At 45.4% G+C, this 17,964-nt stretch overlaps 1 protein-coding gene across 1 annotated transcript in view; it reads left to right on the forward strand.

Moving 5' to 3' along the window:
* The window catches only part of LOC119970486 (solute carrier organic anion transporter family member 3A1-like), a 427,206-nt gene that overhangs the window by 323,852 nt on the left and 85,390 nt on the right, over positions 1-17,964 (forward strand). The window contains exon 3 of the mRNA XM_038805186.1: positions 16,810-16,908. Within this exon, the coding sequence (XP_038661114.1) occupies positions 16,810-16,908 (99 nt within the window). The remainder of the gene's footprint in view (positions 1-16,809; positions 16,909-17,964) is intronic.

Below are 17,964 nucleotides of genomic sequence, written 5' to 3' on the forward strand. Positions count from 1 at the left end.
TATTTGAGGGTGCCCACCGTGGAGGGATTGGCGAGGAGGAAAAAGTTTTAGGGGCAATTTGACAGGCTGACAACGGGGAGGACGGTAGGGCACCTACATAGGGCAAGAGGGGTGCAATATGAGTATGGGGAGAAGGCGAGCCGCATGCTGGCGCACAAGCTGCGGAGGCAGGCTGCATTCAGGGAAATATTGAAGATCCGGACTGGGGCTGGGGATGTGGTGTCAGAGCCAGGGAAGATAAATGAGGCATTTAGAGAATATTACCAGGGACTTTATGAGGCAGACCCAGGAGGAGAGGAGGGGGACATGGGGTGTTTCTGGACGAGCTGGAATTTCCCCAGGTGGAGGAAGCAAAGAGGCAGGCATTGGAGAAGCCCCTGGAGCTGAGGGAGGTGCTGGATAGTATCAGGGGTGTGAAGTCAGGGAAGGCCCATAGGGTGGATGGGTACCTGGCAGAATTTTATAAGGAATTTGCGGCGGACCTGGCACCACATCTGTTGGTGGCGTTTCATGAAGCACTGGAGAAGGGGGAGTTGCCAGAGATGATGAAGCAGGCAGCAATCACACTAATCCCAAAAAAAGGGAATGATCCGGTGGAATGTGGGTCGTATAGACCCATATCACTATTGAACACAGATATGAAAGTATTGGCTAAGTTGTTGGCGGGGAGGGTGGAGGATTGTGTCCCAGGGGTGGTTGCAGAAGATCAAACAGGCTTTGTGAAGGGCAGGAAGCTTGTGTGTAATATAAGACGGCTGTTGAATGTGGTGATGAAACCGTTGAGAGCTCTGGTACCGGAGGTGGTGGTGTTCATGGATGCGGAGAAAGCATTTGATCGGGTGGAGTGGCGGTACTTGTTCGAAGTTTTGGGAAGGTTTGGGTTTGAGCCAAGATTTGTGGCATGGGTGCGGTTGCTGTATGTGGTGCCAAGAGCGAGGGTGAGGATGAATTATATGAGCTCACGAAGCTCACACATGGGTACGAGGCAGGGGTGCCCACAGTCACCGCTGCTGTTTGCGCTGGCCATAGAGCTACTGGCGATGGCTCACAGGGGGTTGGCAGAGTGGCAGAGGATAATGAGGGGACAGAGGGAGCATCGGATGTCGCTCTATGCCAGTGACCTCTTGCTGTATGTTTCGGATGCATTGGAGACTATGGGAAGGATTATGGGCCTGTTGGGGAGGTTTGGGGTGTTCTCAGGATACAAGCTGAATGTAGTGAAAAGCGAGGTATTCCCGGTGAACGAGCTGGCACAGTGGGCTAATTTAGGGGGGATGCAATTTATGGTAGCGAGGGATAGGTTTAGGTACTTGGGGATTCAGGTAGCGAGGGAATGGACGGGGCTCCATAAGTGGAACTTAACGAAGCTGATGGAGGAGGCCAGGGAGGATCTTAAGAGGTGGGATACACTGCGCTTAACGTTGGTGGGGAGAGTCCAAGTGGTGAAAATGAATATTCTGCCGAGGTTCTTGTTTATCTTTCAGGCACTCCTGATCTTTATACCAAAGGCCTTTTTTCGGAAAGTGGACACAATCATCTCTGACTTTGTATGGGCGGGGAATGTGCCGATGGTGAGGAGGACCCTGCTACAGAGGCAGAGGCAGCAGGAGGGGTTGGCGTTGCCAAACCTGCTTCATTATTATTGGGCGGCGAATGTGGACAGGTTGCGGTGGTGGTGGGAAGGAGAAGGGGTAGAATGGGCGGCGAATGTGGACAAGTTCCGGCGGTGGTGGGAAGGAGAAGGGGTAGAGTGGGTTAGGATGGAGGAGGAATCTTGTAAGGGGTCTAGTTTGAGGGCTATGGTGACGGCAGCATTGCCAGTGGCTCTGAGTAGGTATTCAGGGAGCCCAGTGGTGCAGTCTATTGTGAAGATATGGAATCAGCTGATGAGGCATTTTAGGGTGGAAGGGATGCCGGTGCTAACGTCGCTGTGTGAGAATCATGGTTTTGAGCCGGGAGGATAGATAGTGTATACAGGAGGTGGAGGGAAGTGGGGCTGGTCAAGGTGAGGGATTTGTATTTGGAGGAAGGGTTTGCCAGTCTGGAGGAGCTAAGGGAGAGGGTAGAGCTGCCACGGTGTAGTGAGTTCAGGTATCTACAGGTTAGTGATTTTGCACGAAAGGTCTGGAAGGTGTTCCCTAGATTGCCGGGATACATCCTGCTGGAACGACTGCTGCTTCCGGGTGTGGAAGGGGAGGGAAGAAATGAAATGAAATGGAAATCGCTTATTGTCACAAGGAGGCTTCGAATGAAGTTACTGTGAAAATCATCTAGTCGCCACAATCTGGCGCCTGTTCGGGGAGGCTGGTACGGGAATTGAACCGTGCTGCTGGCCTGCCTTGGTCTACTTTAAAAGTCAGCTCTTTAGCCCTGTGCTAAACCTAGGGCTCAGCAGGGGAGTTTGGGGATATATATATAAGTGGCTGGGGGAGCAGGGAGGCGAGTGGGTGGTGAAGATCAAGGAGAAATGGGAAGTGGAGTTGGGAATGGAGATCAAATAGGGATTATGGAGTGAGGCGCTGCGAAGGGTAAACGGGACCTTCTCTTGTGCAAGTTTAAGGTGGTGCACAGGGTGCATATGACTCGGGCGAGAATGATTGGGTTCTTTCAGGGGTTGGCAGATGAATGTGAGAGGTGTGGGCGGGGGCCATCGAATCATGCGCACATGTTTTCGGGTTGTGAAAAATTGGGAAGATTCTGGGCGGGAGTGTTTGCGGTCTTAGCCAGGATAGTGGAGGAGGGAGTGGACCCGGACCCTTTGGTGGCGATATTTGGGGTTTCAGAGAAGCCGGAGCTCATGGAGAGGAGGAAGATCAATGTCTTGGCCTTCGCCTCACTGATTGCACAGCGACAAATTTTGCTGGAATGGCGGTCGGAAAATCGCCACCGGTCGTAGCAGCATGGATGGGTGATCTGGATGACTTCCTGTTTGCTGTAACCTACTTTGATGCAAGTTTGAATAAAATGCGTTTATAAAAAACAAAAAAAAAGATAGAATTATAGAGGCTGTAGAGCTCAGAAACAGTACATTCGATTCAACTGCTGGTGCTTGTACGCCACCTACACCTCCCATATTCCTCATCCGAATCTACCTTCATAACCATTTCTTTCTTTCTCTCTTGAATGCTTGTTTAATTTCCCCTTTAATGCATCTAAACAAGTTGCTTCAACCACTCCCTAAGGGAGTGAATTCCAAATTCTTAACACTCTTTGGCTAATAATGATTCTTTTGCATTCCACATTGGATTTCTTGCTGACTATCTTATATTGATAGCCTTTAGTTATGCTGATCCCCACAAGAGGAAATTCTTTCAGTATCTAATCTGTTAAAATCTTTCATATTTTTCAAAACCTCTTTAGATCACCCGTAGCCTTTTATTTTCAAGAAAATAGAGACCCAGTCTGTCAATCCTTTTCTGATATGGATGCCCATGAACCTTTGGTTTCATCCTTGTAAATCCTCTTTGCATCCTCTCCAATGCTTATATCTCCTTTTTATAACATGGCGACCAGAGCTTCACGCAGTGCTCCAGATGTGCTCCAACCAGGGTTTGATACTGGTTTAGCACAACCTCCTGACTTTTCAATGCTCTCCCTCAAGAAATAAAGATAAGGATTTGGTTTGCTGCTTTTATGGCCTTGAGCTACCTTCAGTGATCGATGTATTAATTCTCTGAGATCCCTTTGTTCCTTGACCCCACCTAGATTCACATTTTCCCAGTAATACCTGCCAAAATATATTATCTCATATTTATATGTATTGAACCTCATTAGCCGATAACGTGCCCATTCTGCAAGATTTATCAATGCCCTCCTGTAATTTGTTGCGATCCTCCTCGGCATTGGCTAGCTGCCCTCCCAATTTGGTGTCATTTACAAATTTAGAAATTGTGCTTTTGATTCCGAAGTCTAAATCGTTAATGTAAATTGTGAACAGCATTGAACCCAGCACTGATCCCTGTGAAACACAACTTTGCACTTTCTGCCACTCTGAATAATTGCCTTTTACTATCATACTCTGCTTTTTATCCAAGTACGCTTACACTAACACTGCAATGAAGTTACCGTGAAAAACCCCTAGATTACTTTCCCTTTAGTTTTCTCCTCTTTATCTCTTGCAGCATCAGAATTGGGAGTGTCAAGACCCTTCAAGGAAAGGTCCATAATGACATATTTGTCTCCTCAGTACTGTCACTCTGCCTCACAGGTTGTGCAGTTGATGGCCGGACATCTCTGTTTTATGACTTTTATTCCCATTGTGTGTAGGTAGCAGGGCAGAACCCAGTTCACTTCAGATCTTACAAGGCAGAATTTCTGATTAACAAATGCTCACAGGCGAATGCTTACGCCACTTGGATGTGTATATTATTTTAAGGTAGACATTAAATCCAGGTTTGTGAAAAAACAGCCCATGACTGTAAAAATAGTACGCACAGGAATGCGTCAGGAGTCTGTTCAGCACTTGTATAGGAAAGTCACAAAATGCAAGTTCTGGTATAAAGTGACAACAAGGGCTCAATTTTTTCAGGGGGAATGTGGGGGATGCATTTTACCGCAACTCTGCCTCTGTGAAGGGCAGCACGGTGGCCTAGTGGTTAGCACAACCACCTCACGGCGCTGAGGTCCCAGGTTCGATCCCGGCTCTGGGTCACTGTCCGTGTGGAGTTTGCACATTCTCCCCGTGTCTGCGTGGGTTTCGCCCCCACAACCCAAAAATGTGCAGAGTAGGTGGATTGGCCACACTAAATTGCCCCATAATTGGAAAAAATAATTGGGTAATCTAAATTTATAAAAAAAAACTCTGCCTCTGTGTGGTGGTTGGGCAGATGAACGATGGAAACAATGTAAACCTAAAACATTCTGTGCGACTGATGAATTCTTTCGACAGAGCATTGCCTTCCTTCGGCCTAAAAGGAGACAGATTTTATTTTCTAAAAATTCTCCCACTTTTGCATGGAGATTGGCTATATCGCTCTGCTATAATTTTCCACCCCCATTTCATCATGATTCCCCAGTGAGCCTGGGTATCCTACCATCAATATTTACATTGACTCACAAATGCCAGAGATTAGGCTAGGGTCGTTGTGGATTTTCTGTGGTGGGTTGATGTCCCGTTCCGTCAGATACGCATCCCAATCGCGGGGACTGCAAAGACCAGACTTGAAAAATAAGCCGTCCCCAACCATTACAAGATGCCATTTGTGCAGCTTGAGGTCGGTCCCAGAGGATCCCAGCTTCAGTAGTTAATGAAACAACAGATGTTGACAGAAGTGAATGAAACTGAAACAGCCAAAGTATGTCTTACAGTAATCACCAAAGCAGCGACAGTGTTTAGTTCAGCCAGAATGTGGGGTGACAGGTAAAACACTGCAAGTATTTACTCACTTTTGCCATGCTTTGTGGCTGTGGAAAATAATTGAATACATTGAAAGTGCATTATATGAGGTTGGGGGAAAGTGAAAACCTTTTGAGGCAGAGTGAGGCAGTGTAAGGGAAAGAGCGAGCACCAGGGGGAGAGGGAGTATAGAGGGAGAGGAATTGTATTGTTGTGGTAGATATTTTTGGCTGGGCTATGAATAGGAGGGGTGACTTGTCAAGTATTCCTGTGTCCATGTTATAACATAGATGTGTTCTCAACTCATTTAGTAATACCAAGAAGACTCAGAAGTGAATTGAACACATTGAAGTTTGCTTTTGATATACAGATAGACTCAAAAAGCAGCTATTGCAGTCCAATATCTTTTGACACTTGCCTGGTATTGTTCACTGAGTCAAATTGTCTGCCAGGCATAGACCTAGTGAACTAAGAATTTGAATTGGTGGATGAATCAAAGTAGCAAGTTGAAATTGATATCTTCATGTTATGAATGCCAGTGGGAAAACCACAAGCCTTGTACTGTGCCTTAAGAAGTTAACTAGTACACACCAGAATACCGTAAAAATTAAAATATGTCCAAATAACTACTGAGAGATAGCATCACAAATGCTGCCAGTATGGAAGAGTTGATTGACATGACTGGTGCTTATGATTGATTTTCCCCTTGAATGCATCTTTGGTTGACGTGGCAGGCTAAATCGCAGCACCTGTTCATTAATATGCATGCATGCATGATTTTTTTTTTGCTTTGTTTTTTTAAATTTAGAGTACCCAATTCATTTTTTCCAATTAAGGGGAAATTTAGCGTGGCCAATCCACCTACCCTGCACATCTTTGGGTTGTGGGGGCGAAACCCACACAAACACGGGGAGAATGTGCAAACTCCACACGGATAGTAACCCAAAATCGAACCTGGGACCTCGGCGCGGTGAGGCAGCAGGGCTAACCCACTGCGCCACCGTGCTGCCATGCAGGCATTATTAGCATTTTACCAGTATTTAACAACCTAAAAAAGCTCAAATGAGAATCTGTATTTAGCTGTTAAATGAAGAACATTGGAAAGAATCAATATCTATCACATTCTATGATAATCTGAGGACTCAGCAATGGTTCACATCAAACTTGTTGCTAAAACAAGCTTTTAAAAAAATCAAAATGTTCGTGTTTAGTAAGTGACCAGTACAACTGCTAAATTTATATATGGGTAATATGTAACATAGTGGGCCTTGGATATAATGGCCACCATATGTAGCTTTTAGCATGGGCATCCATGAATGAATCATTTTCTTCCCTCCTGAAAGCACTTACTCACGTTAGATATTCTTCCATCCGAGACAATAGCATTTCAGTATCTCACCCAATGGATACTAACAGGTTAACATGGGAGGATATCATGGCTTCATCTTGTCCTCATTGAACAACCACAAAAGCACTCGCATTTCAGTGACACTCTCCATATGCAGGATTCCCAAAGTGGATAAAAGACGCAGTGTCAAGCCGAAGGGAAATAAATCAAATATGAAAAGGGCTGAGAAATCCACCTTTGACGTGGAAAAGTATTTAAAAATGCTTCATAGAGCGGTAAGGAAAACTGAGGCAAATAGGAGAGATGCAAAGAGGCTCCAAAAGGAGGAGTGCTGCAAAAAGAGATGGAGGGACTTAAATTTTTTTATTTATTAATTTATGGGATGTGGGCATCGCTAGCTAGGCCAGCATTTATTGCCCATCCCCAGTTGCCCTTCAGAAGGTGGTGGTGAGTTGCCTTCCTGAACCGCTGCAGTCCCTGAGCTGTAGGTACACCCACTGTGATGTTCAGGAAGAATTCCAGGATTTTGATCCAGTGACAGTGAAAGAGTGGCGATATATTTCCAAGTCAGGATGGTGAGTGACTTGGAGGGGAACTTCCAAGTGGTGGTGTTCCCAGGTATCTGCTGTTCTTGGCCTTCTAGATGGTAGTGGTCATGGGTTTGGAAAGTGCTGCCGAAGGAACCATGGTGAATTCCTGTAGTACAGCTTGTAGATGGTACACACGGCTGACACTGTTCGTTGGTGCTGGAGGGATTGAATGTTTGTGAAAGTGGTAGCAATCAAGCAGGCTGCTTTGTCCTGGATGGTGTTGAGCTTCTTGAGTGTACTTGGAGCTGCACTGATCCGGGCAAGTGGAGAGTATTTCATTACACTCTTGACTTGTGCCTTGTAGATGGTGGACAGGCTTTGGGGGGTCAGGACGATGATGGTTGTCTGGCACTTGTGTGGCACGAATGTAACTTGCCACTTGTCAGCTCAAGCTTGGATATTGCCCAGGCCTTGCTATATTTGGACATGGACTGTTTCATTATCTGAGGAGTTACGAATGGTGCTGAGAATTGTGCCATCATTAGCAAACATCCCCACTTCTGACCTTATGATGGAAGGGAGGTCATTGATGAAGCAGCTGAAGATGGGTTGGCCGAGGACAGTACCCTAAGGAACTCCTCCAGTGATGTCCTGGAGCTGAGATTATGGAATTCCAAACACCACAGCAGTCTTCCTTTGTGCCAGGTATGACTCCAGCAGAGAGGTGTCCCCCTGGTTCCCATTGACTCCGGTTTTGACAATGCTTCTTGATGCCATACTCGATCAAATGCTGCCTTGATGTCAAGGCCAGTCACTCTTACCTTGCCTCTGGAAATCAACTCTTTTGTCCATGTTTGAACCAAGGCTGTAATGAGGTCAGGAGCTGAGTGTCGCTGGCAGAACCCAAACTGAGCATCCGTGGACAGGTTATTATAGAGTCATGGATGTTTACAACGTAGAAACAGGCCCTTCAGACCAGCTTGTCCAGCCGCCCAGTTTCTTTCACTAAGCTAGTCCTACTTGCCAGCATTTGGCCCATATCCCGCTATACCCACCCTACCCATGTAACTGCTTAACTGCATTTTAAATGAAAAAATTGTACCTGCGTTTACCACTGCCTATGGCAGCCTGTTCCAGATGCTCACCACCCTCTGTGTGAAATAAATTTCCCTCTCGTCTCTGTTTTCTCTCTTCCCTTCTCACCTTAAACCTATATGCCCTCTATTTCTAGAATCCTCTACCTTTGGGAAAAGATGTTGACTATCTGTCTTATCTATGCTCCTCATTATTTTATAGCCCTCTATAAAATCACCCCTAAGCCTCCTACGCTCCAGGGAAAAAGTCCTTATAACTCAAACCATCAAGTCCTGGTAGCATCCTCGTAAATCTCTTCTGCACACTTTCTAGTTTAACAATATCCTTCCTAAAAGGGTGACCAGAACTGAGCACAGTATTCCATGTGTGGTCTTACTATGTTGTTTTTTATTTAGTGTACCCAGTTCTTTTTTTTTCCCAATTAAGGGGCAATTTAGCATGGCCAATACACCTAACCTGCACATCTTTGGGTTGTGGGGGCGAAATCCATGCAAACACGGGGAGAATGTGCAAACTCCACACGGACAGTGACCCAGAGCCGGGATTGAACCTGGGACCTCAGTGCCGTGAGGCAACAGGGCTAACCCACTGTGCCACCGTGCTGCCCTATGTAGTCTTACTAATGCCTTGTACAACTTCAAAAAGACGTCCCAAATCCTGTATTCAATATTCTGACCAATAAAACCTAGCATGCTGAATGCCTTCTTCACCACCCTGTCCACCTGCAGTCCACCTTCAAGGAGCAATGAACCTGTACCCCTATTGCTGAGTAAGTGCCACTTGGTAGCACTGATGATGACTCCTTTCCATCACTTTGCTGATGATGGAAAGTAGATTGATAGAGCGGTAATTGGCTGGGTTGGATTTGCCCTATTTCTTGTGTACAGGGCATACCTGGACAATTTTCCACATTGCCGGGTAGATGCCAGTGTTGTAGCTGTACTGGAACAACTTGGCTAGGGGTGTGGCAAGTTTCAGAGCACAAGTCTTCAGTACTGTTGCCAAAATGTTGCCAGGGCCTTAGCAGTATCCAGTGCCTTCAGATGTTTCTTGATACCACGTGGAGTGAATCATTTTTGCTGAAGGCTAACATCTGTGCTGCGGAGTAGCTCCGGAGGAGACCCAGAGGGATCATCCCATGGCACTACTGGCTGAAAATTATTGCAAATGTTTCAGTCATGTGTTTTGCATAGATGTGCTGGCTCCTCCATCATTGAGGATGAGGATATTTGTGGAGCCTCCTTCTCCAGTGAACTGCTTAATTGTCCACCACCATTCACAGCTGGATGTGGCAGGACTGCAGAGCTTAGATCTGATGCATTCATTGTGGAATTACTTGGCTCTGTCTAAGGGCAGCACGGTAGCATTGTGGATAGCATAATCGCTTCACAGCTCCAGGGTCCCAGGTTCAATTCCGGCTTGGATCACTGTCGGTGCGGAGTCTGCACATCCTCCCCGTGTGTGCGTGGGTTTCCTCCGGGTGCTCCGGTTTCCTCCCACAGTCCAAAGGTGTGCAGGTTAGGTGGATTGGCCATGATAAATTGCCCTTAGTGTCCAAAATTGCCCTTAGTGTTGGGTGGAGTTACTGGGTTATGGGGATAGGGTGGAGGTGTTGACCTTGGGTCGGGTGCTCTTTCCAAGAGCCGGTGCAGACTCGATGGGCTGAATGGTCTCCTTCTGCACTGTACATTCTATTAATCTGTTATATTAACTGCAGCTTATGCTGTTGGAATGCAAGTACTCTTGTGTTGTAGTTTCACCAAGTTGACACCTCATGTTTAGATATGCCTGATGTTACTCCTGGCTTTGGATGAACTAATTTATGAAGAACGGGAAGTGATAAATAATGCATTAAAATATTTGATTAACATACAATTTATGTTAACCTTTACTCTCTTAATACATCCCCCAAAGGTCATTAATAAAACTAATTCTGTTTTGACTGAGAGACCATTTTTGTATCAAAACCAGCAGAATTCCCAGGATAGTACTATACTTTCCAGACTATCATAGAACTTTGATATATCAAGTCGCACTAGAATGGCAGGACTCAGGGCCCAGCCCAGCACTGAACTGTGAGCAGTTCGAGACTCCCAACACTTTTGCGGCTTCAAAGGATCAGATTATATTATAATAATGTAGCTACAAATATTAGTTTTCCATTCAGACAAGTGTGCAATACACACTATACATTCCCCCAATTCCATGAATCGCTACCTTGCCATGGTGGAGAGACTTGAGAGTTCTGTTGATCCCGAGAGTAATGGTGTCTGGAATCTTAAACTCTTGGCAGGGTCACACATGATAGTAAGGTCAGCTGGGAGGAACCATTCAAAGCATAATCCAAAACAATAAATTCTCCAAAATGATCTTGGACTCCCACCAAGCATGGACCAAGTCAAAGCCGCCAATACACACATGAAGAATGAGAAAGCCTTAGGAGTGGACCCGATTTCAGCAGAGATTTTCAAACTTGGAGGAGAAGAGATCATCTGTCATCTCCATCAGCTTTTGCTGAAAATCTGGAACAGAGAAGAAATCCCTGCCCACCTTCGGGATGCTGTCATTATCGCCATCTTCACAAAAGGAGACAAAGTGGACTGTGGGAATTACCGAGGAATTTCTCTACTTTCCATTGCCAGGAAGATGATCACCCGAATGCTTGCAAGCAGCCTTCTCCCAGTCTCTGAGGAAATCCTTCTGGAAAGCCAATGTGGCTTCCAATCAAACCGTGGAGCAATGGACATGATTTTCACTGCTCGACAACTTTTACAGAAATGCCAGGAGCAACATCAACCAGTCTACATGGCCTTCATCGATCTGACCCAGGCTTTTGACTCAGTCATTCGGGAAGTGCTACGGAAGACTCTTGTCAAAGGCTGGTCAAAGAAATTCATCAACATCCTCCGACTCCTCCACGACAAGATGTCGGCAAACGTCCTTACTGACAGAAATAAGACGGAACACTTTGAGGTCAAGTAAGGAGTCAAGTAGGGATGTGACTTCACTCCCACCCTTTTCTCCATCTTCATCACCACCATCCTTGTCAAGAGCAAGCTCCCCAGTGGGATGGACCTCGTCCATAGGATGGAGAAAGGAATGCCAACGATCTTGAGGTCAAGGACCAATCCCACCTTCCGGAAACACCTGTCAAGTGTGCGGTGAGAGATGTGGCTCCTGGATTGACCTCATCAGCCACGTAAAGTACCTGCAGAACCCATGACCAATGACACAGAGTTTCTTAGGCGGGCAATCATACTCGCTGGAGAGTGATTGCCGAAGAAGATATTTTCCCAATGTAGCACATTATGTCAAGCAGCATGATTGACCTTATTATTGCCCATATTTTAGTTCCATTTCATTTCGAGTTCACTGTTCAGCAGGCAGCTTTGTGTAAGAACCTAAAGACCTCCTGGCATTAAAGTATGATCAGTATCGACCAGGAAAAGGTATTTCCACATGTGCATCCTGTTTTGACTATTAATCCACCATCTCCAACAGGTTGAAACTTTCAACTGCCAGTTTTTATTGAATCACCCTACTCCCATTTACATCAACTGTTCCCAGTAACCCCTACACAACCTCTTCTTCTTTTGGTTACTCATGTTGTATTGATAAATATATTGTGAAAATTATTACAAGGTTAAAGTTTTTGCTTCACTTGTGTTAGTCTATTGAAAGGATTATGAACATTGCAGGCTTACCGTATTTGCTTTTAACCCAACTGTGACGTTGTCTATGTTATCTTTATATTTGAAAGTTGATTTTCTAACGACAAGTTTGAATGATTGGAGTGTCCCACTATATGGTGTACAAATACCATGCTTACTTCTGTCATGTTACTGCTGTACATGGCTCAGTTTCAGAAGAATAAGGAAAATTGAATTCAATTTTCCCGAGGCATTTTCTTCAACTGTAGGATGAATTATAAAAGTAAAATGTACATCAGACACTTTTTTCACGGAAATTGACACAAGGGTTCTTGTTCTGGTGAATAAATATTTTAAATATTGGCGTACAGCCAAAGAAGCATATGGCATGCGGTGAAGGGTTAGGCACCACACAGTGCAATGCAGCTGGTAGAGACTTGACTGTACCTTCAGCATGCGATGTTCCCGGCTCAAAGATAAAACCAAAAACTCATTAAGGCTTTATTTGACTGATAATTATTAATTGAATGGTCGAAGTTGCTCCCTTTTCCTCAGTTGGGTAAAAAAAAAGAACCGAATGGCACATTTGCAGAAGTTCTCCCAGTGTCCCGGCTAATATTTATCCTTCAACCAACATTACTAAAAACAGATCATATGTGTTGGGCACGATTTAACGGGGAGAATAAAGAGTCCCGTTTTGGACGCGTTTAGTGGGGTGTTTCTCGGCACCTGCAGCGTTTATCAAATGGGACTTTTCTTTTGGCCTCAGCGAGGAACACCCTACCGAGTCCGCACTTTTCGGCAATGCAGTGAGAGATGGGGGTGGCATTTCTAAATGCCTCCCCGATCTCCGGACCCCTCTCAGACTCCCCGCTGCAGCCTCCATGCACCCAGCTTACTTATTAGGAGGTCCTCGAGCCACCCCCCCACCTCATAAGGGCAGGGCACCCTCGTGCCTGCTCCTTGGCAGTGCCAAGCTGACACCTGCGTACTGCCAGCCTGTCACCCTGGCAGTGCCCTTTCCAGCCTGATAGTGCCTCCCAGGCATACTGGCAGTGTCAGGGTGCCACTGCCAGGGTGTCTGAGTGGCAATGTCATGGTGCCAGGCTGGTAGTGCCAAGGTGCATGGGTGGCAGCAGGTGTGCCTGGCTAGAGCCTGACCACCCGGAGGTCTCCGATGGCTTGGGAAATCCCTCCGCTGCTGGTATGCCTGGTCCACGTTTGTGTGGACCATGCTAAACAGCGCCATGGCGAGGTCTCCCAGGCCAGGGTGTTCATTCCTGGTCTTGGGAGAATCCGGTGCAGACATATTTAATGAGCCTAACTGTTCACTTAAATATCTAAATCTGGATCCTGCTCAGTGAGGACAAGATTCAGATCACGCCGAATCGTTAGATCCCACGAGGCGTCCCGAGGGTCTCAAATCTCACGAGAGCCCTGTTGCGAGATGTAACGGCCTCATCATGTCACGAGTCAGGTGCGACAAGGCAGTTTGCTTGGGCCCGTTTTCTGTCTTTATTTCCTTTTCTGATACCTTCTAATGTGCAAATTGGTAGTTCTGTTTCCCAATGTTACATCACTTCAAAAGTACTTTGGAATGTCCTGAGTTCATGAAAAGTGTTATATAAATGCTTTCGTTTTGCCACATTTCTGACCATGTTGTAGTTAGGAAATGGGAGCTGCTCTGGGGAAATTCCAAGCCTATGAGCTCTGTCTCAGTAGTTACTTGCGGCAAAACATTCCAGATTTTTAATAATAATAACAGAAAAAGGTTGAAATACTGAGCAGGCCAGGCCACATTGTCATTATTTCAGATTTCCAGTGTCCACGATTTATATTGCTTTCATGCTCTCAGTACATTTCTGTGTGAAAACAATTCCTCTGCACCCTGTGCTTCCTGTCACCATCTTTCATTTCTTATCCTTTGAAAACTATCATAATCTTCAGCACTTCAATTAGTTTCTTTTGACTGTCAGCATTCTATTAAAGGAAATGTCTGTACAGATGTCTGTATGAGCTATTGCAACATTAATTCCCCATTTTTAATAGTAATCAAGCTCTCCTTAACTTGTGTTGTGGAATATAAAGAGAAAAACAACAAATACTGGAAATCTGAGATAAAAGATGAAAATTCACACAGGACAATCAGCATTAAGTGATAGCTTGGAGAATTGAAAATTCCATTTTGTGCAACTAGAGAAACCATCTTCTGGACAGCTGCATTGCGAATGTGGGTGCCATGTGATGATTGACCTCAAAGTCAGAAGTGTCAGTTTTTACATCCCATCATCCCGAACTTCACTAAGATTAAAATAATCAATCTTCTACAGTAATACCAAAAGTATAAATATTTACTGCCCATCAGAATACAGAAGGACTTAATTACATTTTTCCATCAGTTTTCCTGAAGTGATACACAGTGAAAACTCTATTTGACAGAAAGGAGTGGCCTTTTTTAATAAAACATTGTCTGTCCTGTTCTGATGGATTTCTGCTGAGCACTTTGCGGAGTGGTTTTAATTACTTCACAAATATCATGAAAGCTGACTGAATGTAAGCAACAGAGCTGGGCAACTGCATTGGTTATTAAAAGATTTTAATAATTGCAGTTATTCGTAGAAATGCTAACAGATGTAATTTGAGATTTCAAGTGGTGATAACATCTCAACTTGTCCTTCACAGATTGGCTTCAACTAGCCCCATGCTTCACACATGTAGTTCATATTGTTCAATGGTAAATTAGATACTAACTCTATCCTAAATGACATCTGCCAACAAATGCAGTGTTATGTAAAGCTTGAAAATTAACATTGATATATATGTAAATAAATGCACTAGTGGAGCTTCAACTTTGGTTGAGTACAATGAATCTAATGAGCAAATTAAGTGCTTCAAGTTAAAGATTCAGCAATATGTTTTTACTAATTTCAGTGGAAGAACTGGATACAAGTAAAATGTAGTTCACAGTCGACAGAGAGCACTAGAAAATTGAGGGGCTTAGAATGATTGTAGGATCTGATGGGATAGCTGGGGGGAAACTATTTTCCCTGGTAGAGGAGCCCAGAGTAAGGGGGAAACATTAAAATTAGAGTGAGGCAGCACAGTGTTGATGTCAGGACGCACGCCTTCACACAACGAGAGTAAAAATCTAGAACTCTCTAAAAAAAACAGTTGTAGCTCGGTCCATTGAAAATTTCAGATTCGAGATCAAAAGATTTTGTTAGCTAAATGATATTAAGGTGTAATGCACCAAGATGAGTAAATGGAGTTAAGGTACAGATCTGGAACTGAATAAAAGAATCATGTCTGGCTTCACAAGTCGTCCATTGCAAGTCTATTGTTTTTGAAAAGGTAGGAAGGCTTGTATTTACTTGTATGTTTCACAATGGCAGGCCACCCCAAAGCCAATGAAGTACTTTTGAAATGTAGTTACTGTTGTAATGTGAGAAATGCGGCAGCATAGCAAGCTCCCACAGACACCAATGTGGTGAGATTAAAGGACAGAAATATATTTGTGTGTTCTGACTAGGACAAATTCCTGGGGCAAAGAACCCCACACAGCATTACCTGTATGCTGTTGTCTGCTCTCCATCACATGCAGTGTAAATGGTGGTGATCATGGCTAAGAAGGGTGCTGATACTGTCATATTAAGAGTTCAAACTGTGTTAATAGCAGAACAAAAGTAAGCAGTGTATTAAAGGACAAACTGGAACAGATGGCTCGAGTGGGGTGGGAGGAAGGGAGTCGGTGGGAAGGGAAAAACAAGATGGAATGCGGAGTGAAAAGGTGATGGAAAAAAGAATCAATGGAAGATATTAAAATAAATTGATAGAAATAAGAATGGGGTGAAGGTGGAGGAGAGAGTTCACAGTCTGAAGTTGTTGAACTCAGTGATAAGGAATGGCAATACATTTCTAAGTCAGAATACTGAGTGACTGGATGAGAACTTGCAGGCGGTGGTGTTCCCATATGCCTGCTATCCTTCTAGATAGGTGTGGTCATGGGTTTGGAAGGTACTGTCTAAAGAGTCTTGGTGAGTTCCTGCCAGCTGGTGAGCCCTGCATTACCCACTTTGAGGAAAGCCCATTGGCAATAAGTACCTCTTAGGTGGCCAGTGGCAGGCCTTCTCTGGGACACAGGAGCACAGGTGTGGAAATTACGCCCCCACTGATAGTTGCCAGCCAATCAGAGGCTTGCAGGTGCCCATTGCAGGGATCATTGAAAAGAATGGTAGCAGCTGCTGGTATTAAGCGTATGTTATCAAAAATGGTATCAACCAAACCTCGTATCATCAAGGGATCTAGGCTGCTGAAGTAGGGTGGAAGGGTGTCATAGGGTTGAGGTTGAGTGAAAAAGGGGAGTGGGGTGTTGGCAGCAAATGCAGGTGGAGGCTCTTATCATTTCCCAACGTCTCGATGCCAGGTTCCTTGGTGAGGCACTGAATGTTTTTGACCAAGGAACCCCACCGGTTGAATACCAATGACTGCTGGATAAGGCCAATATGAGCATTAATTTCCCACTTGAGGGTCTCAGTTGGCAGCCTGGTGGGAAGACAGTCAATGAGCCTTCCTTCCCAGATGTAATAGGGACAGAGGCGGGTTCTTGGCAGGGATCCCCAAAGCATTTCCATGCCCAATTAAATGCCTCCCCATCATTAAACTTGCCACAGGACGGACATTTAATTCCACCCACAGTTCCAGATGTTTAGTCAGAATTGGGATAGAATTTGAAGGTTTATATTTGAAAATGAGGGCTTCAATATCATATTGAGACCTCTCTCAGAATCTGAACTGGCTGTGTCACTGGTTGCTGTGTTCCTTGGTAACTTTGTTATTTTTCATCTTGTACAGGTGTCTTGTTTACAACCATGCTGTTTGGTCCGGCATTTGGTTTCATGCTGGGTTCCTTGTTTACAACGATTTATGTGGACGCTATCTTCATTGACACAGGTTAGTTTTTAATTTATGTAAATATGCCAAATGAAGCATTATGAATTGTGAGGTTAATAATAACTCACTCTGGTGTGTAAATTTTGTACTGCCAATTGAAAGCAACAGAAATTAGACCTGCATTAGTTGAGTTTCAGGATGCCCTCTTTCCTGAATTTACATAAAACATAGGGACACCTCAGCCAGGATTCTCCGTTTGGGAGACCTATGTGCTCCTGCCGTAGCTGAATTACACTAGTTTTACGATCCCCTTGTGTTCGTGAAACAGGATGCAATTCCGTATTTTGTGCCATGTAAATATATGCGTGGTGTGGAATATGAGCGATTCCCGGGGGGATCCTGATATCGGGCTGCCATCTTGAGCGGGGGACCCAATGGCGAGGTCCCGCGGCCCCCACACCGCATACCGGCTCTGACACCCCCCCGCCACCACAACTCAGCCCAAATACCGCCCATTCCACCAGCCGGTTTAGCTCACTGGAGGCTGGTTTCGCTCACTCAGCTAAAATGCTGGCTTTTAAAGCAGACCAAGCAGGCCAGCAGCACGGTTCGATTCCCGTACCAGCCTCCCCGGACAGGCGCCGGAATGTGGTGACTAGGGGCTTTTCACAGTAACTTCATTGAAGCCTACTCGTGACAATAAGCGATTTTCATTTTTCATTTCATTTCATTTCATTCATTTTCAAATACCCACCCCACCAAAAACTGTCCCCCCGCATCGCAAACCGGCTCTGACCCCCCACCGCCAATCCGCCCAACTACCCCCCCCCCCCCCACTGAAAACCGACCCCGTCCCCCGCACTGCAAATCCCCCGACCCCTGCCATCCACATCTGCTGACCGCATGGCAGTCCCTCACCACCGGATTGTCTGGGCACCCCCCCGACCTTACCTCCAAGTACGAAGGTAATCTAACAGCACCCCCCTCCCCTCGGACCCATTTAATGGGGTACCCACCACAGGAACCGCTGTAATAGGGGATCACCCTCATAGAGACCATTGTAATAGGAGGACCCACTCATGGGGACCATCTGCGTAAAGGAACCCCCTCCACAGA

Source organism: Scyliorhinus canicula, chromosome 8 (genome assembly GCF_902713615.1).
Source record: "Scyliorhinus canicula chromosome 8, sScyCan1.1, whole genome shotgun sequence".
Classification (NCBI taxonomy): domain Eukaryota; kingdom Metazoa; phylum Chordata; class Chondrichthyes; order Carcharhiniformes; family Scyliorhinidae; genus Scyliorhinus; species Scyliorhinus canicula.